This window comes from Nuphar pumila, chromosome 4 (genome assembly GCF_984573655.1).
Source record: "Nuphar pumila chromosome 4, dmNupPumi1.hap1.1, whole genome shotgun sequence".
NCBI lineage: Eukaryota > Viridiplantae > Streptophyta > Magnoliopsida > Nymphaeales > Nymphaeaceae > Nuphar > Nuphar pumila.
Window position 1 is genome coordinate 127,906,344 of NC_143252.1, and position 25,194 is coordinate 127,931,537.

The window sequence follows — 25,194 nt, forward strand, 5'->3', positions numbered from 1 at the left end:
GAGAGAGGCTGAGTGAGGATAACAAAAGAGGATGATCAAAGAGAAACGTTGGAGTATCATATAGACTCCATTAGTAACACTGGGAACTTTTTTATCTTTCTTTTGTTCTCTTCCCATATATGTAATTTCCTTTCGCACACAGACCAATTGCCATTTGTAACATGGTCATCTCCACTGTCGATCTCAATGAATCTGACGGTGCGAATGTCAACAAAAGATAAAGAGACGTTCTGGTCCCACCACCCTAATCCTGTCTAGTGGCCAACTGTCCCCAGCTAGCTTTGTGAACTCCATTAGTACCACTCTAACGTTGGGAACATGTGAGACGGAAAAAGTTTGGTTCTTGTTTCACGTGACGCCAAATACACAACTAACCACCGAAATATTGCTTGGATTTCATGAACTAAATCAAGTTTTATATGACGTCGAAGTCACAAGAACAGGAGGTGTTCGTGATCATGAACTTGGACGTGTTTCACGAAGAACTCCCATCGCCGTTTCATGCCCTTCATCCCGGGTTCAAACGGGGTGAGGCGGGGCTGGGCTCCGCTTTCCCCTGGTCCACTGCCACCCCTACACATTCTTGAAATGTCACCCGTAGGTTTTGAACTTGTAACGTCCCATCACCTAGGTGACATTCATAAGTCGCCCCCACTACTAGATGAGCCGAGCCCTTGTGGAGGCAAACAAAGAAAGCAATCCGATAAAAGAGTTTGACGTGATCAAGTTCATGAACTCCCATGTTAGAAATGAAATATGTAACAAATTTCATGACAGAGATATTGGTTTTCTCTATTTGCGATTGGAACGTTGAAGTTCATGAACTTGGTCAGGTTCCCCTAGTGTCAAACAATACGTTCCACAAAAGGTCACCCTAAAGATGATTTCCCTCTCATGAGCGTTGCAGTTATTTCCCACCTAAAATTATCCTCTTTGAAAAAACAAAAAGAAAACAAAAAGAAAACAAAAAGTCAGTTTATTCTTTTTACGTAAATTTTTTCAAAGAAAAAGAGGGAATAAGGAAATAGGATCCACTCAATCATGATAAGGCATATCTTTTCGCATCCAACATCACCACGGCTCCCTAGGGTTGGTTTTGGATAATCTTGACCTCTTTTTTTCTAAGCTTTGATTTTTTGTAATTTCTTTATTACACAAAAATAATAAAAAGAAGAGCAATTACTGGAAGAACCGAGAAATTGGCCATTAATATTTTAATATTTTCAACCCTATATCATTTTGTTCTCACTCGAGTGGCTGAGGAACTCTCGAACTGGGAAGCGCCATCTTCACGAGGAGCTTCCTTCGAACTGTGACTTCGTCTCTGCCAATACGTACTCTTGTTGGTCATTTTGTTTAAGTTGGTCTATTAAATTATTTTATTAATTGGAAAATTTGCATTTGACCCTTCATGAAAAGAATTGGACTTTCGGAGTTTGTATTTGGGACCCTCTGATTTTGAGAAATACTCGAGCTAAGCTTAGGAAACTGACATTTGAGATTGGGACCCTATATCAGGCTTTTGATCATTTTGTTTTTGAGAGGCAAACGCTGAGAGTGGGGGAGGGAAAGTCGAATTCTACCAATATGAGAAAATAAAATTACAAGTGATCACCCGTAGAGGGTAGTCAATCCAGTGGCTTATCCTTGCAAAACAAAGAATCAATTGCGCAAAAAATAGAAGAACATGGCCCACCAATGGCTAAAAGAGGGCTCTTACAGGAAACATTATCACTACAGAATCTAAGGGAGAGAGACAATGCAAAAGACGACTTTCCACGAATGCAACTGAAACTAAATTGCACCATCTCTTACTATTAGCACCGCAAGAAAAACGGGTTTTACTGGCGCAACAAACTTTTGTGCCAGAAAACATAAGTTTCACTGATGAAACCAAATACATCGCCAGTGAAACAGGGGTTTTCCCATTTTGTGCATCCTTTCCCTCTATTTCCACAACAAAAAAAAAATGGTGCAGCCTCGCTCATTCTCCCTTTGTCCGTCCTCTCTTCTTCTCTCTTTCTCTGTCGACGATGAACACTCGATCTTTACCGAGCTGCAAGAACCCTTGGCGTTGGTGATCGTGCACCGTCGGATATGCAGGATGCCGGAGGCGTCCCCAACCGTTGTTGTTATGTGATGCCGGATGCTGGAAGCCCTCTCCAACCCTTGTTGTACACACTTCGAAAGATGTCGAACTCCAAAAGCCCTCTCCAACCCTAAACCGATTTGATGTGCTCTCTCTCTCTCTCTCTCTCTCTCTCTCTCTCTCTCTACAAGTCTTACCATCCCCATCAGTTTAGGGTTTCTTTTTCCTTTCCTTTGGTCGTGAAATGGGTTACTGGAGCATTTCGATGAATTTTCAAATGTTTTGCTTGTACAAATTTCTACATAGGTTGTAACGATCTTTTTTTTCTTCTTTTTCTTTTATCCCACCTGATGCAAGGAACATCATCCTCGTAGGTTTTTCTTTTTTTGTTATGATGGTCATAGTTAATTATGCAATGCTTGAGGTTTTATATTTTTGTGAAAATGTACTTCCATGGTAAGCAACAGTTTGGCTGGCATGGATAGTCACGGCATTCGAAGTGATTTAGAGGTCCTTTCCTTCTATTTTGGCTGGCACTCCTATTGCTGACCATTTTATGTTATCGAGTTTAATAAGCTATAGTGCTTCTAAACAAATTCTTTTCACTCACCATCTGCTCTATACTGACTTATCATGTGTCTGGCTTATCTTGTGGTTGGAGTTTGTTTTTAGATGCGTGGTTTTGCTCATGTTTAGTTATTGTCAGGGTCCATATAGGCAAAATTTGTGGAGAAAGTAAACTCATATTGATTCCCATGTGGAGTTGTGTGATTTCTATAAGAAAATTTTCCACGGTAGTATCATCACACAAACATGCATGCTCTTCTTCTTGGCTTATTATAAATCTCAGTGGATCACCCTAGTATTCTCCTTCAAGTTATCTTTGACTTTAGCCTATTTGTTATTGCCTGCCAAAGGCCACTTCTTTCATAATCTAATGATATGAATATATGATTAACTACTTTGTTGATATTCTTATTTTTTAGTTTGTGTGGTGGCTGCTACCCGCAACCCCAAGATCTATGTTGCGATATATTTCAGTTAGGTTGTATAAAAAAAAAAGGTCAAAATTGAGTTTAATAAGTTGTTCAAATAGGGTTTTCGATCCAGATCTAAAAGGACCTGATTAAGGGCTTTTAGAGGGACCTAGGATCACATGTTGGGGTCTGATATAGGTGTTGGCATCAGAGAGGTCAATCAGGGTCATTGGAGATGCTGATAGGGTCAAACTAGCAAAATTATACATTCTGTCGAATCGATAGAATGCAATTTTTGTGTTTCGGGTCTCAACCATTGGTAGGTTTTAGCTAAAGTTGGGATTGGTTTCAGGAGTTGTATAGCCGATATAATGAGGTATTAAAGGGGTCTACACATTTAGGTATGGTCAAGGTATCTGCAGGAGATTAGAAAAAACAAAATAACCCACAAAATGAGACTACACTGCAGAGAAAGCAAGGGATGGTGATAGGGGATTAAGATAAGTCCATGGAGTGTATAAATATTTGGAACAAATTTGAGAGGATGACTGATCACAACTGATGGGGCTCCTACATCAAATTTCATGATAGAAATCACTCCATAACAAAGATACAGGTACAAGAAGGGCTTGGACCCTTAGAATGGATGAAAGACAAGCTTAAGAAAGCCTGGCTTTACATAGATCATAGAAAGAAGAGAGATAAACATGAGGGAGAATATAAAGAAAAAGGAGAGACGTCTAAGAGAGAGAGGGACATCTAGAGAGAGGTTTAGAAAATCAATTCAATCTTATTTAATAATCCAAAACAGTTGTTCAAACCTCTATTTATAACATGAGAGCCTGAAGTAGAGTCCAAACCCAACAATGTAATTAAATTAATCAATACTACCAGAGAATCTTACTATGAAACAAAAATTAGATTATAAAGATGATTCTATAATTCTATCTGTATCATGACTCCTACTCTAATTAAAAATTTAAATTAAAATTAACTTAAGAATACATGATTAGACTCTCCCTAATAACCTTCCTGAAAGGTGAAAGAATCCTCTAGAAAGGTGGGGACATCTCACCTTAGACTTCTTAATTAACGTATCCCATGTGGGCCCCGCCGATTGACTTTCTTTGCTTTTTGCATGTACAAGTATCATGATTTTTTTTTCTTCTAGTATGGACATGTGTTCATTGATTTTTTTACATGTGAAGAGGATATTTCAGTTGTTACATCACCCTCATGAGTCTCACCTAGGCCTAGACGACCCTCACTGCCTGCAGGGAAAGACATGTGGATCTTGAAGCTCAAATATGCATCATCTTCTAAAAGTCGGGTCCTAACAACTTGCAACTTGGTTCATTTGGTGTAGACTTATTCATAATTGCCCCAAACATTTATGTGTGAAATCATTTTTCCCATCTTTTAGTGTATATTATTCTTAGACAATTATCTTGTGCTTGGTTATGATATGTACCAGTTAGGTGTTAATTCAGTGAACAAGCATCTTATCACATTCATTTTATGTATTTCTTTGTCATACATAACTCTTGTTAGTGGAGTGGATTTGGTTTGAAGTTCTTTACTTTACCCAAGCATGATGTGATTCTCTTTAGTCATCACTCATGTATAATAGAGTGGGATTGCTGATTGTTGTGCTAGCTTAACCTTGTGTTCTACCCAGTCCTTACTTCATTTTTGTTAGTTGTGATTGCCAAGGTTGTAAGTATTGTATCGTTACTCATACCAGTCAAGTTCAAAATAAGATACATATCATATTGTATCATAAAATTCATAAATTTTTAATAATTTTTTAAAAATATCTAAAATAAATTATTAAAAATAAAAAAAATTAGAAAAGATTCAAAAAAATTATAACACATGAAATAATGTTGAATTGCATAAAATACAACCATAAAATCATATATAAAGTATTTATGTCTTTATGAGTTGCATAAGACATCATAACCAAGTTTTTTAAAAATATACCATCATTCATCATCATTATCTTCTTCTTCTTCTCCTTTTTCGACATTCACATCATCTCCAATGTACGTGAGCTCTTCATCATATATGTCATAAGCTTCTTTCACGTTTATCCACTGAATATCCTTTTTTTTTAAAATGTTTGTTTCTTCTTGAACTTATGCATCTAATACATCAAAAGTTTCCAAATTAATTGGATCAAATTGTTCTTTGTGACTCCTTGATAATAACTTTTTTAGTTACCTAAAAAGATGACATAAAAAAATTAAAATTAGTTGGGTTTTGTATGATATAAAAAACTTTAAATAAACACATAATAATAAATTTTTTTTTTATAAATTTATATACCTTTGTCTCAGTCATAAGTTGTAAAGAGTGTAGACGAGGTCATTGAGTTTTTTGTGCTCCAATCTATTTTTTGTTTTTTATATATTTGCTCAAAGATGCTCAAATTTCTCTTGCATCCACTTGCATCACACATTTGACTAAGAATGCAAATGAAAAAAGCTCTCAAGTTTGAAATATCACTTTCAAACCTGATCCACCATATGTTTGAAAAAAAATAATAAAATGAGAAATCAGTAAGGCAATAACAGATACAATCATGTAAAACATTATAACTAAATAATAATACGAAATTAAAATTAAAATAGACAAAATAAATTATGTAGACACATCATGATATGGTTTCACAATGCTGCAGGTCTCCCCATATCATACAACGCATTATCATAAATTTTTATTTCTTTATGAATTTGATCTTGAATACCATAATCAGAGTTTAACCTTTCAACACAATCCAAGAGTCCCTTATTGACTTTTCTATCCATTTTAAATGTATAAGAGCATCTAAATGCATGATTTAAATAATATGTTGCAACATTAAGAAGTTGATAAAGTTTCCCATTCCACCTATGATCAATGATGTTTCATGTAAGAATGTATAACTTTTTCTTTTCATTAAAATTATATCTAATAGCCTCTTTTATGTTATCCATGACCTCATAGAAATAACCCATACCTGGCATGTCTTCGTTCTCAACTAATCAAATCACATTCACCAAAGGTATAATGATTCTCAACAACTTCACACATGAATCCCATAATTTATTTTTTAATATAATATCTACAATTTCTCTTGACTTTCTTTTTGTGTATGGGGATATGCATTCTACTCATAAGATGAAAACACTTTTTTTAATGCAGTTATATTCTTTACTAGACTTTGCACTGTCAAAAAAATCATAGCAAATCTAATAATTGCACTACGAATCAATTTAGCACCATTTGTGTACTTTCTCATTAAGTTTAAAATGTATACATGATTGAAAATAAATTTAGTAATTTCTTAGTAGCATTCAACTGACTGTGTGCTTTATTTCATCCATGCTACCAATGTCCTCAAGCATGAGGTCTATGCAATGGGTAGTACACAAGGTCCAAAAAAATGACCCAAAATTTTCTGTCAATTATTTACTTGCTACCCCATAATTTGATACATTATCAGTAATGAATTAAATAATATTTTGAGGTTGAACATCTTTCACAACCTAATCAAATACCCTGAGCAATGCATCCGCTATCTTGGGTGCATCAGATAGATTAATTGACTTCAAGTATATAATTTTTTTGGGGTAATGGATAAGAAAATTGATCAAGGTCCTTGACTTTTTGTTTGTCCACCCATCTACCATGATGTTACATCTAGTTTCTCTTCATGATTGCCTCATGTCATCATAATATCTATTTACTTTATTTATATTAGTATCTAATTTTTTTCTCTCAAAGCATGATATAAAATCATTTTATATCCAAACCTGATATTGGTTATAACATCTGTCATGACCTAAAATTGAAAAGAATTTCTTGCATTGAAAGAAATGTAGACATCATAGAACTATCTCCCAACCATAATATTTATTTATTGGACTAAATGTTGAGGAGACATAGCAATATGAATGTTGGGTTGTGCCCTAAGAGTAGTCTTAGAAGGAAAAAAACTTCTAATAGATCCTCTAACTCTACCTCCTCTCGAAGAACTCTCTTTTACTCTTCATCTTCTTTTTGTGCCTACAACACTATTACTACTAGCACCAATCACACATTTCTTCTTTACTGTAAAACTTTCTACTTCTGATACTATGCTAGAGTTTGTAAGATTAGAAGTAGGGAGTCTATATGTATCCTCTCAGGGTTGTTTTCTTATTTTTTTTCTCATATCAGTGAGTAATTGTTGGCATTGCCATTTTACGACATTCAACAATTTTCTTGATGTGCAAGCCATAATATTGAGATGTGTCATGGCTAAATGATGCTTCAACTGAGAGATACTACTAGAAAAAACAACATGACTTCACTATTACCACTCTCTAACAAGAGAAAAAGAGGGTTAGATTAAAGCATGTCATTAATTAGTGCAATTTTTAACTGCCTCCATGTCTTTGTGTACTCCAACATGACCAATCTATCCAAAGATTTGTCCCATCATTTACCCCATATTAAATAGACCAATAATCCATGTTGCTCCACTGAGATTTGACTTTCATGTTCAGTTCCCTACTTTAGGTGATATATTCTAATAAATAGAATTAAAGTGCAGTTAGCTCTCACTAGTTAATTTTTTTTACTTTAAATGAGCAAAGTAGTTGGGTGCCAATTTTTTGCGAATAAGTGAATTTGCCTTCAATGTTCACATAAGGGGACATTTCAAATATCACTAAATCAAGGATTTCTTGATTTTTATAATTTCAAAGCAGTCTTGTATATCTTGAAAGTTCTGGGTTTTTAAAAGCATATACCAATGCTTTGAGCCTAGAGATGAAGTACCACCAATGCACTCAATAAACCTTGTAACCCATCAAATATCTAGTTTATCCTCTATATGATGGTCAAGTTAATCTTAAGGGAAAGATACTGTTGGCTAATCATAGATCACGACTACTATTCTCATGTCAAAAATTATAGAGAATGTCAAGAACAAGTTGATGCCATTCATGTACCTTTATCTGTGTTGCATTTGGTTGCATCTCCTTGGCAAATTTTCATGTGGGCATTTGATGTTATAGGTACAATTTATGTACATGCATCCAATAGTCATCGCGCTGCCACTTAGTATTTCACCAAATGGGGTGAAGTTATCTCCCTAACCTAAGTAAAAGGTCAACATATATTTGCGTTCATTTACAAGAATATAGTGTGTCATTTCGGTTTACCAAAGGACCTTGTAAGTGACAACGATTCTTATTTCAAGAATAATAGAGCTAGAAAGATATGTAAGAAGTTTGCTATAACCAATCATTTCTTGGCCCTTATTACCCCCAAAGTAACAGTTAGGCCAAAGCTACAAACAAAACCATCATTCGCATTATTAAGAGAACCGTATAAACTGGTTGAGATTGACATGAAAATCTACATGATGCATTGCTTGCATATCATACTACCATCCACACACATACTAGTATCATTCCATTTGAGTTGGTGTATCGGCTCAGGCTGTAAGTGTAGTGACCCTCATTCTGAACTAGATCTTTTAGATGAGAAGAGGCTCCCATCACAATGAGAAATATAAGAGAAGAATAAAAAAATACTATGCTAAGAATGTGATTGAGTAATCCTTTCAAGTCAATGAGATAGTCCTTAAATTCATTCACCATACTGGACCATGTCCCTTGGGGAAGTGATATCTCAATTGAGAAGGACCCTACATTGTCAAGCAAGTCCTACCCAGTTACTCATATCGGTTAATTAATTTTGATAGAGTTGACTTATCCAATTCAATAAATGCAATGTATTTGAAAAAGTTTTATTGTTAGATTGGGTATGCTTTTGATTTTTTTTTTTTTAAAACCTCTCTTTGCCTTGTGAAAATATGTCTTTCAAGAAGATGAGATGAGAAGGAAACCATAGAAGCTTGAAGTTCTAATGAAAAGGTTATCCTAAGAAAAAAAAATGCAATGAAGCGTAATTACCTGAATCATTGCATGCTAAGCGATGGTCTTTAAAAGCGAATCATGAAAAGTTATAACTTGACCATACAAGACTTCCCTAGATGACCTACTCTATAAGAATAAGATCAAGACTGGGTCACTTCTTCCTTGTCCTTACTTCTCAACATCCTTTGATCAGTTATAGGGGATCCTTAGTCACTAGCCTAAGGTGGAGTCCATCTGATAGCCAAAGAGGTGAATAAGGCCAAAGAAGTGCCAATGTGTGAAAATCATATAAACAAAGTGAGAAAATACCTTGTCATACCCCTAAGCCTGGTGGTTCTCGGTAAAGTTATCACCCGGTCATAAGTTCAGGTGAGAGGTCTTTTAAACCCAAAAGAGCAAAAATGGCCGCACATAAAAAGTCAAAAAGGAAAGAAAAAGGCCACACATGAAAGAGCAAAAAATTGTGTCATATCTTGAAAAATGGGGAGGTCAATAGTTGAAGAAAATCATAGAAAGGTAAACTGACTTAGGATGAACTTGGAGTTGTATCCAATGCTCTATTTTTTCTAGGATCATAAGAAAGATCTTTGAGGTACTCACCCTGTTTGGTGGCAAATAGAGTTCTGATCTCTGAGAAGCCCAGCTATGGCCACCCTGTACTATGGACATCCGATTATAAGTTCTTGAGATGGTAGGATAATTGAGGGAATAAAGGATAGGGAATGATAAGACTATTAAGAAATAATATTAACATAATAAGCAAATTATGAAATGTCATTTTGAATGAACGAGGATAAAAACCGCCAAGGTAGGTCAGAATGCTAAAAGTTAAGAACATTTTTTTATTTTTACTCAAAGAAACCACCCTAGGTGTAGGGACCGAGCCGCACTGGCTCAGCCTGCCGTACTAACGGTCTATGTTCATGTCGGCGTAAAACTCTAAGGGCATACCCCTCAACCCACGGGAGTAACCAAGCTTCGACTTACGCAGGAGGTGATGCTCACAGGATTTGAACCTAGACCGCCTGTCAAACTGTGCAGGCCCATCCGGCTACGCCAACTCCTTGGGTCTCAAAGTTAAGAATTGTTTGCAGCAAGTTTTTAACAATTTAAGTATGACATTTTTAAGATAATAATGTTTTCTCTTAAATAATACCACTCTACTACAAGTATGAAGTGAAAGAATAGTATTGGCAATTATTGGAGAATTTGTTATCTCTGTCTCTCTCCATGCGTTAGCATCCTACGTCCCTACCACACCACCTTGGTTTCACCGGTATAAAATGACAATTTTGTTTTTATTAAACAACTAAGGGTGTGTTTTGGGTGACACCCAAATCCTGGGTGCAAACCTGGTTTTCACATTAAAACTAGGTTTGGTGTTGGTTTGGAAGACGCCAAACCTAGTTTGACAAAACTAGGTTTTCATGCAAAAATAGGTTTGGCAAAACCTGGTTAAAGCCAGGTTTTGAAAAAACTGGGTAGGTGAGCTAACTAACTCGGTTTATTCGGCTACCCCCTTCACCTATCCCCATGCCCCAGCCTCATCCCCACCCACCCCTTTTTAACCTACCAAAGGCAACACACACATGACATTTTTCCTACAGTGACTTACCGACATAGTACCGCCCTCACCGGGCAGTACCAACAAACCATTTTTCTGCCAGTTGTCTTGCCAAAAATAGTAAAAAATCATCCTTTTTTTTTGCCTTTCTAATGTAAGTTCGACCATTTTTCGGCCAGTCACCGGCCAAAAAATAATCAGGTTGGTACCGCTAAGCAAGGAGAGTACCATCTTGGTCAATTTTCAGCTACTAGCTAGCAAAAAATTTATTGGATTTTTTTTTTTTTACTTTTAATGATTTTTACTTTTTTTTGCTCTTTGGCCATTTCCGGTCAGTCACCGGCTAGAAAATGGCTAGGCTAGTGCCACCCAGCAACGGTGGTACCATCCTGACCATTTTCAGGCTGATAGCTAGTTGAAAAAATGCTTGGCAATTTTTTTCATATTTTTGGCTCTTCAGTTATTTTCAGCTAGCTAACGGTCAGAAAATGCATGCCAGCTGGGAAATGGTCGAGCTATTGCTGCCCTGTAAGGGCAGCACCATCCCTTGCCATTTTCCAGTCAGTTGCCGCCTGATAAGGACATCATCCTAGCCATTTTTCTGTCGGTAGCTAGTCGAAAAATAGCTGATGATTTTTTTAATTTTTATATTTTTTAGTTTTACCGACTGTCATCCAAACTAGGCCTAATCCTATCTCAACAAAATCAATAAAGAGAGAGCCTCTATTGTCTTTTTTTTTTACTAAACAAAGGCTATTTCTCAAGGACATGCCATTTTGGGGGCATGTCCTTTATGATATAAGCAGACAAGCTTGGACATGCCTACATGTATCACATTATTTTAATATTTTTTATACTTTTCATAATTAAAATATAAGAAAAGTTTTTTATTGATTAAACAATAAAAATAATTTTGTGTCCTTGTGCCTTATTTTTCATAATTTTTTTTGAATTTGCGAGTTGAACTTGCATCACGGGTCCTTGGTTCCACGAATCTTTGTGACATAGAAGGTCGACTCCTTGATCTTATGACCAAGTGTGTCTTTCAATAAAAGTGGGCAACTAACCACGACAGTGTGTCTACCGAGGTAGTTGTAAGGGTGCGGCTTGTGCTGAACTTTATTTGTTATTGGTCAAAAGTGGTGCACATGTGTGTGCGGTGAGGTGGAGCTTATGGTGACACGTGCATTGCTAAGTGGAAAACCCATGCCTTAACTATGGCATGAGGCGACAACACAAGGTAACGCTACATTGCTCTTAAGCAACTCAACAAGCTAGCCTAAGTGTTCATGCTAAATATCAAATGTTTTTACTCAGCTACATGCTCTATGCCACAATTGTTTCTTTGGCCACTCACAACCATGTGCCATGCTTCGGGAGTGCTACGCGACCCGCAACAATCTTAACTTCTTATCCACACACGAAAGCCTTCCCTATAGAATTCATGTATCATAATCGAGTATTCTCTAGCACAATCATATATAGGGAACACATCCTTGAAGTCAAAACACTGAAAGAAGCTACTTCATCAGGAGGTACCACGCTAGTGCCCATGCAGGCCTGCTCGAACTTTAGGGTTGTGCATCACTTTGCACGTTGAGAATTATTGAGCCAAGATCAAAATTTCGTCGACATATTCATATGTGACAAAGACCCGATGCGATTGTTTTGGCAAAATACAATGTCTACTTTCAAGAACTCCATTGGAAACAAAAACTGTGTGTTTGTAAGGGATATTAGGGTTCCTCCTATTGGTGAGGGTCAACGCTCATAACATGGAGACCTTTCTCTTGACTTGCATGGATGCACCACCATGCGGTCTCGAGTTGGTGACCCCTATATCTTGTGAGTGTATGGGGGTGCTCACAAGTATGCAATTTTCTCATGTGAATTTCAAGCATGCACATGACCCACTCTTGTCACCCAACCTCACACTCTTGCGAGAAGCTCAACAAGTGCATGTCGAACGACAATGATTCATCTTGGCTAAGGAGCTTCACTATGTCAAATTAGCAACTCACTTAGGTTGGGGGCTAAAAGGTCTTATCCATCACAGTGGACAATTACCCATGGGGCGTGTGCACTGCACTCTGCAGGGTTTACAGGTGCTGAAAAATAATATACCCCCTTGTTTGGTGAGACTTAGGAACTCGATGCTCACTTTAATGTTCGTGATGTTTATTCAGACACGTAGCTAGCTCTATTGACCCTCGACTGCTCGTGCATTCATCATAAGAATGTGATACAATCATTTCTCATGGACTTGAATGCTCGTATGCGCGCCAAAGACTTTGGCATCACCCTATTTTATCAACCTGTTCAACATTGTCGCTTCAGATATTTTGCTATGCTAAGCATGCATGACATATGCACTCTCACGAATCCACTTTCTTCAAACTTACACAACTCCTCGCCTAAAGCAAACTGCGTGTCAGACGACCTAGATAGCCCGTCAATCTCTCTTTCTATGCGAAACTGAAAGATGTGAAGAAAAAGTCTGTGATATGTTGGATCAAACTCAACTGGTGCACAAAGGTGTTGAAAGCTTTTAGAAGTGGTTCACTAAAGTTGGGTGGTCGTGAGTAGGGGTGGGCAACGGGTCAGGTGGCTCGATGAGCCAAGCCGACCCAAATCGATCCATCATGGGTCAAGTTTGGGTCAAGGTTTTAGATTCAGACAAGTTAGCTACCAGGCCAAAACCCGACCCGTTATATACGTGGGCTAGGTTCGAGTCGACCCATGAGCTACTGGTCCAATCGGACGGGCCTGTGCTATTTATTAATTTTTTAATAATATAAAAATAAAAAAATTAATTAATTGTATAGTAACTTGGTAAGTACTATTATTTATTTATTATATTAATTTTATAAAAACTAAAAAGACAATTAGTTGGTTACATGAAAATTTATTAATTATTTACTTAATTTATTGCACTAATTAGTTAGGTTTGGGCTGAGCTGGCCCAATGGGCTGCTCTTAAGTACTGGGTTGGCCCATTAGTAAATGGGTGTGTGAGACGGGGCTGGCCTAATGCCCACCCCTAGTTGTGACTCGTGAGGCCCGCAACAGTTTTTCTTCCCTTCGACAAGGATCCTTGTCATAAAAAAAAAAGATTGTGATAAGTTTTAGGCTTAAGCTCAAAAACTTTCTTTTATTATGAAGGCTTTTCTCATGAAAGAAATGCTTAGAAGTAGGGATGGCAATGGACCGGGGCGGGGGCGGGAGACAAGCCTGCCTCCATCCTCGCACGGGTTTGGATTTTAACCTCCACCTCCCGCCTTCATCCTTGTTTCATGTTCTCCATCCCCGTTTGAAAGGGGGCGAGGCAGAGCCCGTTTTTCCTCAGTCCATTGCCATCCCTTACAAGGATTTGGGATGGGGCAGGGCAGAGATTAGGACGTGGATCGGGGCAGGAGAAAGTGTAAGTCCATCCCCGCATGGGTTTTGATTTTACCATTCATCCCTGCCTCCATCCCCGTTTTATGTCCTTCATCATCGGTCCAAACGGGGTGAGGCTAGGCGAGGCGGGGCCCCGTTTTCCCCGGGTCCACTGCCATCCCTACTTAGAAAGAAAAAGCGTGCCGTGAGTCCGGATCGGGTGCAATTACATGGCACACAATTTGTGCATTAAGCACCTGCACCTGATTTTCTCCTTCAGGCCTTGGGCCCCACATCTAACAGGTCTTGTCTCAAGATGGAGGGTGATCAGTACACAAATATTTGTGCAATCATATTGCACCGATCTTTTCGCGTTCGCTGTCATTCGGAGACCGCGAACCCCTTCCTCCTTCCTCTCCAATAACCCAACGACGTCTTCCTCCTCCGGTGGGCTTTGAACCCTTCAGCCCCTTCCTTTCTCTGCTCCCTCCCCCTCAAGCAGTCTGTCCACGACAAGGCAACTCTCTCTCTCTCTCTCTCTCAATTTCTCTCTTTTTTCTAATATTCTTTTTCTTTCTCCCCGTGGTTTTGATTTAACTCCCCCCCCCCTTTCTCGATGTGCATCAGAAAAAAAGGTCAGAAGAATTTTTTAATCTATTTGATTTCTTCATTTCTTCAAATTAAGATGTTAAATTTATTTTTTTCTTTAGCACTTCTTTCTGTTTTTTTTTTACCGATTGTAAAAGGGATGCCATGACCTTATACTGTTATGCCTGTTGTTTCGTGTGTTCTTGATTTCTTGTATGAGCTTGATTGATGCTGTGTTTTTGGTTAGCGACGATAAATTTTTTACTTTGGGGTCAATGTTACATGAAACCCAACATTCTTATGTTGCACAGATCCTGAATTTTTGATACAGTTGAAAAAAAATTCTACCATAATGATTTTTATGGTAATAAACCGACTTCTTGGTGCATGTTTTTCCTTTAGGTGGGTGAATCTTGCAATTTTGACCTTCATGCGCATAAGAGAAACCAGAGAACGTTTGTTGAATATCATGATCAGGGACTATAACTTGTCTCTTGTACAAGCTGTTGTGTTATATATGCATATGTTGAGGCGTTGGATTTTGTGGCATTTAAAATAAAATGAAAGATCCATTGACGTGTTTTAAATTCATGAATATTCTTTTGCACTGCTTTGATTGAATTGTATTGCATTGGTGACAATGATACTTGTAGTGCCCGGGTAACATTGCTGCCATTAAGTATTTCTTTCCTTTCTTGTGGCAGTTTGTTACACCGTGTAACTGACCATGCTTCAAGACACATTGTGGATGTCTTTCCCAAGGACAACTATTTGCATAGTACAAAACAGAGAAACCGGTTATGTATTACTACAGGAAAAGTTTATACAATGCAAAATGCTTGTTACAGTTCTACAACCAGCTTAGCTATGTCAGTTTGTTGATGACTCGGATATCTCTTTCCCTGCCCCAATTTCATCTTTAGGGTGATAAGTTTCCTGACATTCTTTGGGATTTTTATCTTGCACCGTTTCTTTCCAAGGAATCTCTTTAGAATATTTATCTGAGAAGTAGATCATTTCTATTTGTTTTGGCTATGTGTGTCACTGCAAGACTGATTTCATGGTTCTGATAGTTACCAACTTGGATGGTTATGCATAGTAGGGGTGGCAAAATCTGACCCGACCTGCCAACCCGCTTCTTAGCCGGGTTAGGGTTTGGCTTAAACGGGTTCGTGTCGTAAACAGGTAGACCTGCCCAACCCGTTTATTAAACGGGTCGTGTTCGTGTTAGGGGTATGCCAACCCGCCAACCCGTTTGACCCGTTTAATAAACGGGTTAGGCAGGCGGGTCAACCTGTTTACACGAACCCGTCAACCCGCAACCTGTTTATATATATATATTAACTTATCTAACCCTAACTCTATATATATTAACTTATCTAACTGCCAACCTGTCAACCCATCAACCGGCAATCGTGTCTATGTTATCGGGTCGACCCGTTTAATAAACGGGTCGCCATGTCGTGTAATCGTGTCGTGTCGACCCGACCCGTTTATTAAACGGGTTAACCGTGTCGTGTCGGGTTACCCGTTTATTAAACGGGTTAACCGTGTCGTGTCGGGTTACCCGTTTAATAAATGGGTCGTGTTCGTATTTGCCACATCCGACCCATTTAATAAACGGGTCGTGTTCGTGTTGAGGTGTTCTGACCCGCCGACCCGACCCGACCCGATTGCCACCCCTAATGCATAGTTGCCAATTGGTAGGGAATAACCCCCAGGTTTGGCTAGTGATATTACATAATTTTTTCTAATAACTGTTCAAAACACAAGCTGCCATTCACTAGTTCTTCCAAGTGTCTGTTATGCTTTTAGTTATTATCACTGATGCAGTGATGCTTGCTTATTTACATTTATCACTATGAAAGTCTCTATCACTAAGGGAAATTATTAGAATGTTTAGCATTTTAAACAGACCTATGAGCTTATACACTAGTTTCTGTATCAGATGCAAAACATGTCAGAGCAAACAAAATTGATGTATGGCACAACTGTTTTACTTTTACTGAACCTGAGTTTCCATGAAACTAAGTGTCTCAAAAGAATGGACACAGGAGAGAAGTCTGAGCAATAGATATCTCTTAGTCATGGGACTGGATTGCAAATTGAAGTGATGAGTGTGTGAATGTCGTTCCAAGCATCTTTTGCCCAATCTTATAATTTTGTGATCTTAAAAACGGTCAATAGAGTTCATGATCCAACCAGAAACTTTGATGCGTCCCAAGCCTCAAATTGCCCAAGAAAATATGTTTCTGCATCTCAATCCCTTTGAGGACATTATGGTGAGAATAGGTCCAAGGTATTATTTCTCAATAAATATTCTTAACAGTGACCTGCAAAACAGTTTACCAGATTCTGCCACAATGTACCTTAATTCTATTGAGTTGTCAGTCCAAATGTCAGCCACAATGAAGACAAGATAGAACACAATAGGAAATAGATAGAAAGAGAAAGAATAGTGACAATAAAAGGATAGTGACTGCATAGCAATACCTGAAGTGACACCAATTTTATGGACATAATGGTGACTAAAGAATTAGTAGGAGGATAGTTGGAGAAATCAGAAGTTGAAGCACTTGTGCAGTAGATAACAAAATGTGAAACAATGAAGAATGCTAGAATTTTTTCTTCAAAAAAAAGAAAAGAAAAGAAAAGAAGAATGCTAGAAAATTAGTATTGAGAACTTGTGAAAGCTCAAATCAGAATGAGACCAGAAGACACATGAAACCTGATAAAATTGGAAGTGAGAGTCATAAACTGAGCATGGCACACAGAGGTGATGTAACCCAGGAGAAAAATAATTGTAAAATTTCATTTTGAAATTAGTACCTCTTTTTATAGTCAAGCTGGGGGAAATGGTCCTCTACCAAGATGCATTTTTAATTCAATAAAAATAGTGCAAAAATTCAAATTTTTACATGGAATCCAGTCAGGCAATTTCTTTTTCCAGAAAATATTGCCTAATTCATTTAACAAACAAAGAGAAAGACAGAGGCTAAGATCAGGATTGGTAAATGCAGTTATCAGAACATTAGGTCTAGTATGGAGCACAATCAGTTCTTTTAACTGTCTGCCTCTACCAGCTTAGGAGCCCTCAACATCATTCAACAACATATTGTTGGAGAAAATTATGACATTCTTGGACCTGCCTTGTGATCTTTGCAGATCATCATTGCCCCTGGAAATTGCTTTGATCTCTGGTGTGTAATCGCCTCTATCATAACAACCACCCACCACCAAAAACATACCTTCAGAATCGCTAACAGTATATGAGATCATCCCATCAACTCGATTCCAGATTTCAAAACTGAATATGCAATACCCCTGTGTCAGGTCTCATGCAAGCCAAAGGTAGAGGCCTACCGTCAATCCACGTAAGCACCGACCTCTTTGGTCAGAAATTCAATTCAGCGTCAGAAAATGTTCCCTGCACACATACCCCAGTCTTCGCTCTTCAACATGGAGATACTATAAATCATATCTTCATGAACTGTATTGTTACGCACATAGTTTTGTTATGATAATATGGTAAACTAAAGTTCCAGCCACTTTACACTCTCTGCCAGCAATGATTAAGAAGTGGTAGGGTAATTCTTTTGGCCAAACTTCCTGCTGATATCAGACCAAAAGCTAGCTGCAAACTTTGAGCTACAGTGCAAATGATCATGAGTTCATCACTTTCCTCTGAAGAGTTGCACAAATTCACCAATTGAATTTTTTTTCCTTTGACTAATCTTGTGTAGGCAACCTGTAAGCTGCAGCACTATACTACATCCACTGATGCTTTTTTCCACTTTCAACAGGCATTCTTCCTGGTAAAGTTCCAGATCTCCTGCCTGGACGCCTCCCTGCACTTCATCCTATCTTCCCAAATCAGTATGTCATCTTCTGCACCAAGATTAACTGAAAGCATTTCCTGCTGCACTGCTTCCAATGATTGAAAGGTGGTTCAATAAAGAGAGAACTCAAGCTTTCTGAAACATTGCGCTTGAGTCTTCCTTGAATAAGAGTCCTTTCATCCCTGTGCAGCAAGGAATTTAAGTTAGTTCTGACCCATGAATCAGTCCATAACCTAACTGAGTTCCCATTCCCAGTCTTCCAACTAATGAGATCTTTAATCCTGCTCCACCCTAAGAATAAGCTCTTCCAGAGGTAAGAGCCTTTCCGCACCTTCTCCATAGACCAAATACCCCTGTTATGCATCTACTCGGCCCTCATGATCTAAGCTCAAGGGAGTTACTTTGGATTGCATTCAGCATAATTTAGCCAGATAAGCTTATGTAAAAAATATATATATATAAACATATTATAACTTATAAGCGTATGTAATTATGTATATATATGTGTGTAATTCATATATAATCTGTTTTTTGTATGTAAATATATAATTATATATATTAACATATTATAACTTATAAGCTTATGCAATTATGTATATGTATGTATATATTGTATAGTTTATGTATTTGCTAACTATGCAAAGAAGAAAAAATTCCAACCATTGTTCCAGATTCTGAAGATGATGATGGTCCACTGCAGTGAACTCGATTAACTTCACTTGCAAAAAAAAGATGCCAATATGAAGAGATGGTGGCGCAACAGTTGGATGCAGCAATGAGGATTTTCTGTCTTAATTTTTGGCCTATATAGTTTAATTTTTGGATCTTTATAGTTTAGAGATGAAGATTAGCATATGAAATATGATGTTTTTAGTTATCATGAACTATCAATAGTTCAGTTATGACTTGTGACATTTTAGTATAACTTGGATGTAAATTTAATATTGTTAAGGTTTTAATTTGTGTTTAAATTTGTAGCCTTTTATTTGCATTGACAGTTCTCATGCATGATTTGTTTATTCAATTGTTCATTTCCTTTTATTTGTCTATTGCTTATTTTATGTCTATTGTCATGATTTTATTTTTTGTATATTGTTCATTCATTCTTAATTTTTTTGAGAAGGTTATTTAATATAATTGCTTTACTGTGTTCGATGTTGCTTATTGTTGATTGGTTTTATGTTGTATATATGTTTGTTATTAATTTTGACAGTTTGTTTACACATTTTGTGTACTTTTTTAAAAAAATTTAACTGGGGTACCAATTAGTCCGCCTAAGCCCCCGCCTAGTCTTTTTAGGGGCTCACCACCTAGGCTGCGCCTACCACCTTTGATAACTAAGATCATGGTAATGGTGTGCATGGCAATGTCCTACTTTGTTGACACGGGGTGGGGCACCTTAAATGAAGAGTCCATGTCACATATGTCATGTTGGCATGATTCTCTTTGTGTTCTAATCAATATCCACTAAGTAGATGAATGGCATCATGCTTGATTTTACGACTTGCAGTTATGAGAGTGATGTTAGACACTTCTGCTATGTCTGCTTTGATCACGTAATTGAACTATGTAAATATCAAGCTAAACATATTTGACTTTCCATGATATTGATGTTCTCAAAAGACATCTGCGTCTGTGGACTGCTGCATTTGGATAGTCTTCCGCAAAACTGGAGAATTAGGCATCTAATAGTTTTTCTTTTTCATTTTGTTTCATGGGTACAGTTTACCATCTAGTGGGCAAGGTTTCATTGGTTGGTAGATGGCTCGGGCTCACCCCAATGATATGATTTTAAGCTACAATGATGTTGTATTGAGAAGATCAGACTTGGATATTCTTAAAGGCCCTCACTTTCTCAATGATCGTATAATTGAGTTCTATTTCAGCTATCTGTCTTCAACCTGTTTCTCGTCCCAAGAAATACTTCTTGTTCCTCCGTCCATATCCTTTTGGATTTCAAACTGCAATTCAACTGAAGACGTCAAAGATTTTGTTAGTCCTCTGAAATTACAAGATCGGAAGCTAATAATATTTCCTGTTAACGATAACGAAGATGTGACTATAGCAGAGGGTGGATTTCATTGGAGCTTGCTTGCATATTATAAGAACTGGTCCTTGTTTGAACACTATGACAGTTATGGAGGGTCCAACAAAAGGCATGCTATGAAGCTACACCAAAAGATCTGGAGTCTCATGGCAACACCTGCGGTACCGAAGAGTCATTTCTGTGAATGCAATACACCACAGCAGAGGAATGGCTACGACTGTGGTTTATATGTGCTGGCTGTTGCAGAAGTTTTGTGCCGTTGCCATCAGAGAGAGCCTGAAGATGATGGGCATCATCGATTTCAGGCAGTGACATTGTTAGAAGTGGGTGACATGCCTAATCGCATCCTGAAGGCTATCGAGGATTTAATGGCCTCAGTAACGCACGATGGGCAATCATTGTAGAGGTTTGTGATTTCTAACTGAAACAACGTGTTTCATGTGTTTTGAAAGAATGTGTAATTGTCGTTGCTTTTGTTGATAGATAACACAAACGCCCTCATTACTAGATCATCTATCAAAAGCATTTACATACCGTTTTTTGGTTCTTTCATTCAATTGCTCCGTTGGTTATTCATGGATGAAAAAGACTACGCGGTTGGGCAGTGGATTTAATCTTAACGAGATTCAGTCCTCTTGATAGGTTGCATGAAGGTCAGGCGGTAATCGCCGGCGCTGACGGTATAGGGTTGGACTTTTAGTATATGGCTTTCTCAGGGGCTGCATCATTCGCCACACTTGTCGAGCAATAGAGGAAGCAACAATCGACAAGGTGGTTAACTATATGGAAAAGCAGTTCAGACATGTTCTACTTAACATAAATTCATGTCTTTTTAATACAAAGCAGGTTTTATAAAGAAAATTGCAATTTTCAAAGAGTTCATGGCAAGAAAAGCAGAACTCCCATATGAAGTCTGTTTAGTTTTTTATTCCGGGTAAAACAAGCTTGCCATTCTTTGAAAGTGGTTTCACATAGGTGGAAACCATGGAGGTGCAAGTAATAAGTTTAGGGTTTAAATCCTATTTCTTACAATTAGGGATTCAAATGGGTCAGATATGGTACAGCTAAATGCATGGGAGAGTCCGATCTGGTTAGATTCGGAACAGCAAAAAATTACAAACCCTTCATCCTGGATCTGACCCATTTGCATCCCTACTTACAACTTCAAAACAATGTTTTTTTTTTTGCAAGTGATCGAGTTTGAGCTGGGCTCAGTAGGTTTAGACTTCAATTTCTATTATTTTCAATTTAAAAAAATGTTCTTTTGGTTGCTTAACGGGCCAGTTTGAGCTCAATTTGTTTAACTTAGGCTTGCAAAAGCTGAAGCTCAACTTGTCTTTCCACAAAAACGGGCTGAGTTTGAACACCCTCTGTCTATTTATTCGGCTCATTCACCAACCCTACATATCGGAGCCTTCTTCCGCACATGGCATTCAAGAAAAGGCATAAAAAAAGGGTGGGCCATCCACACCAACAATATTTCTGAAATAAGACTGTATCCCTACTATTTCCGATCTAATAAAATCAGAGAAAATGGGCAGAGCTGACTCCCATCTCCCATCCTTTTCATAAACCCGACCCTTATAACTAGGGGTGTCAATGGGTCGGATCTGGCCCGGACCCAGTTCAGTCCGAACTCTAATGTGTCTTTGATGTATTGGTACCAGGTCCGGACCTGGGTCTTATTGGATTCACTATAAGAAAAACCATACCTGATTCCTATAAGGATTACATAAACTAGACCCAGTCCATACTTGGTAAAATATTTTTTTATCTTTTTTATATTGAAAAATCACAGGTCTAAATCGGAACTCAGATGCACTTGGGTCTGGTATGAAATTTCACAAACCATACTCGGCTCCATATACTAATCAGACCCTTTGGGTCTGACCCAGTTTTTAATTGAACCTCTTTTCTTTATCACCAAACTCAGACCCTATATTCAAACACCTTTTCCTGTGATTCACTTATAGGAAGAGGACTTGAGGTTTGAACTGGCAGTGGCCCAAATACCTCCTCAAACTCAAACTCCATATATATGCTCCGAGGGTATATTGGCAGGAGGGTCAACAGACAAGACCAACTTAGATTGGAAGGTCTTGCACATGCCAATTGATGTAAAACCAGTTATCTGAGAAGCAACCGTCTCTCAAATTTTCAAATAACCCACAACTGAAGAGGGCAAACAAATAACAATGTGCTGCTATGGGTGGTTTTCTCCAAGAGCCTTTGGTGCCACAACTGATGAATAAAAGATATCTAACAATAGCCTTAAACAACTGAAAGTTCACGTGCACAACTGTAGCTAGAAAGAATCTTGGACGGAGACAAACATGGATCCAAAAAAAGTTGTTCTTATTTTCCGAGTTGCCGGAAAAAGTAGATGCCGATCAAGGGTCCAGAAAAAAAAGTTCTTGTTTCCTGAGTTGCAGGAAACAGTTGATGTCGCTCTGCTTCTTGAATTCATGAAGATCAGGTTGTAGAAAACCTGTGCCATATGTTCAAGGAACAATATAAGTTGGAGAAAGTACAAATAAGTGCAGTGCAGAGCAGTAGAGAAAAATAATGATCCAACAAAACTGGAACAGTATGGGGCAAGGTATGTAAGTTCAGTAAATCAGATGGAGGAGAAAAAAAACAACCAGAGGACTGATTCATGATATCACAGTATCACATCTCTCCTTGTTTTCCTAGCTAAACAGCTCCTAAATATGAGAATGACAGTTTGAGAATATAGCTATACATATTAGCTTTCCCAAATTACAAATGTACCTGTAGCACAGTAATACACGGTTTTACGAATATGAAACAATTAACATACAACAGTAAACTTCAATACGGCCCTTCAAGTTGGAGCATGAAGATCGAGCGTACCCAACTTGGTCTTCAAGAGAGAAAATTGGTCATTGCTCAAGGCCATGGTAAACAAATATGTTAATTGAGAGGCCATGTGAATATATCTGCAATTTTTTGATGCTTTTACCTGGGTTTTCGTATTTTCTTTATTTAATGATAAATCAAAATATTAAAATTGGTAGACAATGTGTTTAGAGGGTTTGTAAAGTTTAGAGAGAACTTTAAAATGATAAAAATAAATTCTACATGCCCCAGCGTCTTACTGACCCTATAGAGCTCAAATTTTTCAGAAATTTATTCTAAACAATTTGAATTAAACCTTAAAAGAATAATTGGGATAAATAATTTAAATATTTAAGACTTTGAAAATGTATTAATGAAATTTAATTAGGTGTGAATTTAATTAAATTTCATGTGAATTTACAATTCCATTATAAAATATTACATTTGAATTAATTTGTATTTAAGTAGAATTTCATTTAGTGGAATAGAATTAAAAAAGTTAGTTAGATTTTATAAAATGGTATGAGTCCATAAGTAGGCCATCCCATCCTATGTGACATCATAATTTAAAGTTTAAAATGATAAAAACAAAAAATAAGCTTTAAAATGAGGTTAAAATGAAAGTTACCAAAAACTAAAAACCAAAAGGAAAAGTCAAAACTTTTCTTTTTTCTAAAACCAAGCCCCATAAAAAGGGAGCCAACCCTAAATGGGTCTAGAAAGGTCCAGCAACAGTTGGACCAATGAAAAAAAAGAAGAAAATAAGAAAAAAATGGTTTTAAGGCAAGTTAGAGAGTTTTCCTCACTAATGTTCTTTTTTTGTTGTTAAGGAAAGAGGTAAATGCTAATAGAAGGAAGTGGGTTTAGAAACCCACCTCCTTTCACACGATTTAGGCTGAAACTCTAGTGGAGAAAAAATGATGAATGATAATAATGGTAATAATAAAAAAAAGGGCCAAGGCTTTTTAAATAATAAAAAAGAATGGAAAGGTTGAAATACAACTTATAAAAAAAGGTGCTTTTAGAAAGTTTTGAGAAAAAGGGGACGTTCCACTCTTGTGGGGACCTCTTATGTTTGGCTGGAACCTATTTAAGAGGTAAGCCAACTTGTATTTATATGTATGCTATATAATTTATCTTATGTAGTTTATATAATGTAATTTTTACAACTTAGAAAATAATATATATCTAGTTAAAATATGAAAAGAAAAAAAAATCAAGGAAGACAATTAAAAGGGTTTGAGAAACTTTTGAGCTAAAAAGTTAATTAGAATAGGGGAAATCTTGTGGTAATAGAAAACAAAAAAAAACTATAAAGAGATAGGTGTGTTCACGCCCCTCCTTCCTCTAATTGCCTCTTCTTTTCATTCTCTCTCTTCTCTCCTTATCCTCTCAACTTTCTCTCCTTTCAAATGTTTCTTTCCCTCCATATGACATTGGAGGATTGAGACTTGCTTGAGGTTTGTGCCTAGATAAGGAAGCACAACCATGTTTGGAGGATGTTTGGCTCGTACTTAAGATGTGGTGATTCATATCCAACAATTTCGACGATTCGAGAAAGGGGGATCTATACTTTACTTGCAAAACATAATTTGTAGCACAAATTTCGTCGATTTTTTATAAGCATAGACCCTAAAACAAGCCTCACATATGTGGGTTTAGCTTAGGGCTATTGAAATATGAAAATAGAATGGGGTTCAAAGAGAAAACCACTTTTGAAAACACATTTTCTCCAAAAATCAATTTCTCAGAAAATAAAACCGTAGATTTTCAAAATATGTTGGTTATGCTATAATTTATCTGCAAATCTTGATTTGGGTCAGTAGTATATATTATGTTAGACTTTCTGTATGAATTTGAAGGATTTCCATGGCCAAAATCTTTAAATATTGTGCTTTTAGTCATATTGAGTTTTTTAGAAAAAAAATCAGTAAATTTAGC

At 37.3% G+C, this 25,194-nt stretch overlaps 1 protein-coding gene across 3 annotated transcripts; it reads left to right on the plus strand.

Annotated features, from left to right (window-relative positions):
* Positions 1 to 14,286: 14,286 nt before the first annotated feature.
* LOC149840995 (Cysteine proteinases superfamily protein) lies at positions 14,287 to 20,962 on the plus strand. Of its 3 annotated transcripts, none has more exons than XM_090004616.1 (2): positions 14,287 to 14,555; positions 20,072 to 20,962. In XM_090004616.1, exon 2 carries the CDS (start codon positions 20,109 to 20,111, stop codon positions 20,796 to 20,798), a length of 690 nt encoding a protein of 229 aa, XP_089860742.1. In that variant the 5' UTR covers positions 14,287 to 14,555; positions 20,072 to 20,108; the 3' UTR covers positions 20,799 to 20,962. The 3 variants fall into 3 exon arrangements, with proteins under 3 accessions (XP_089860742.1, XP_089860743.1, XP_089860744.1); XM_090004617.1 differs by having other exon boundaries at positions 14,287 to 14,437; XM_090004618.1 differs by lacking the exon at positions 14,287 to 14,555 and adding an exon at positions 18,435 to 18,452.
* Positions 20,963 to 25,194: the final 4,232 nt, after the last annotated feature.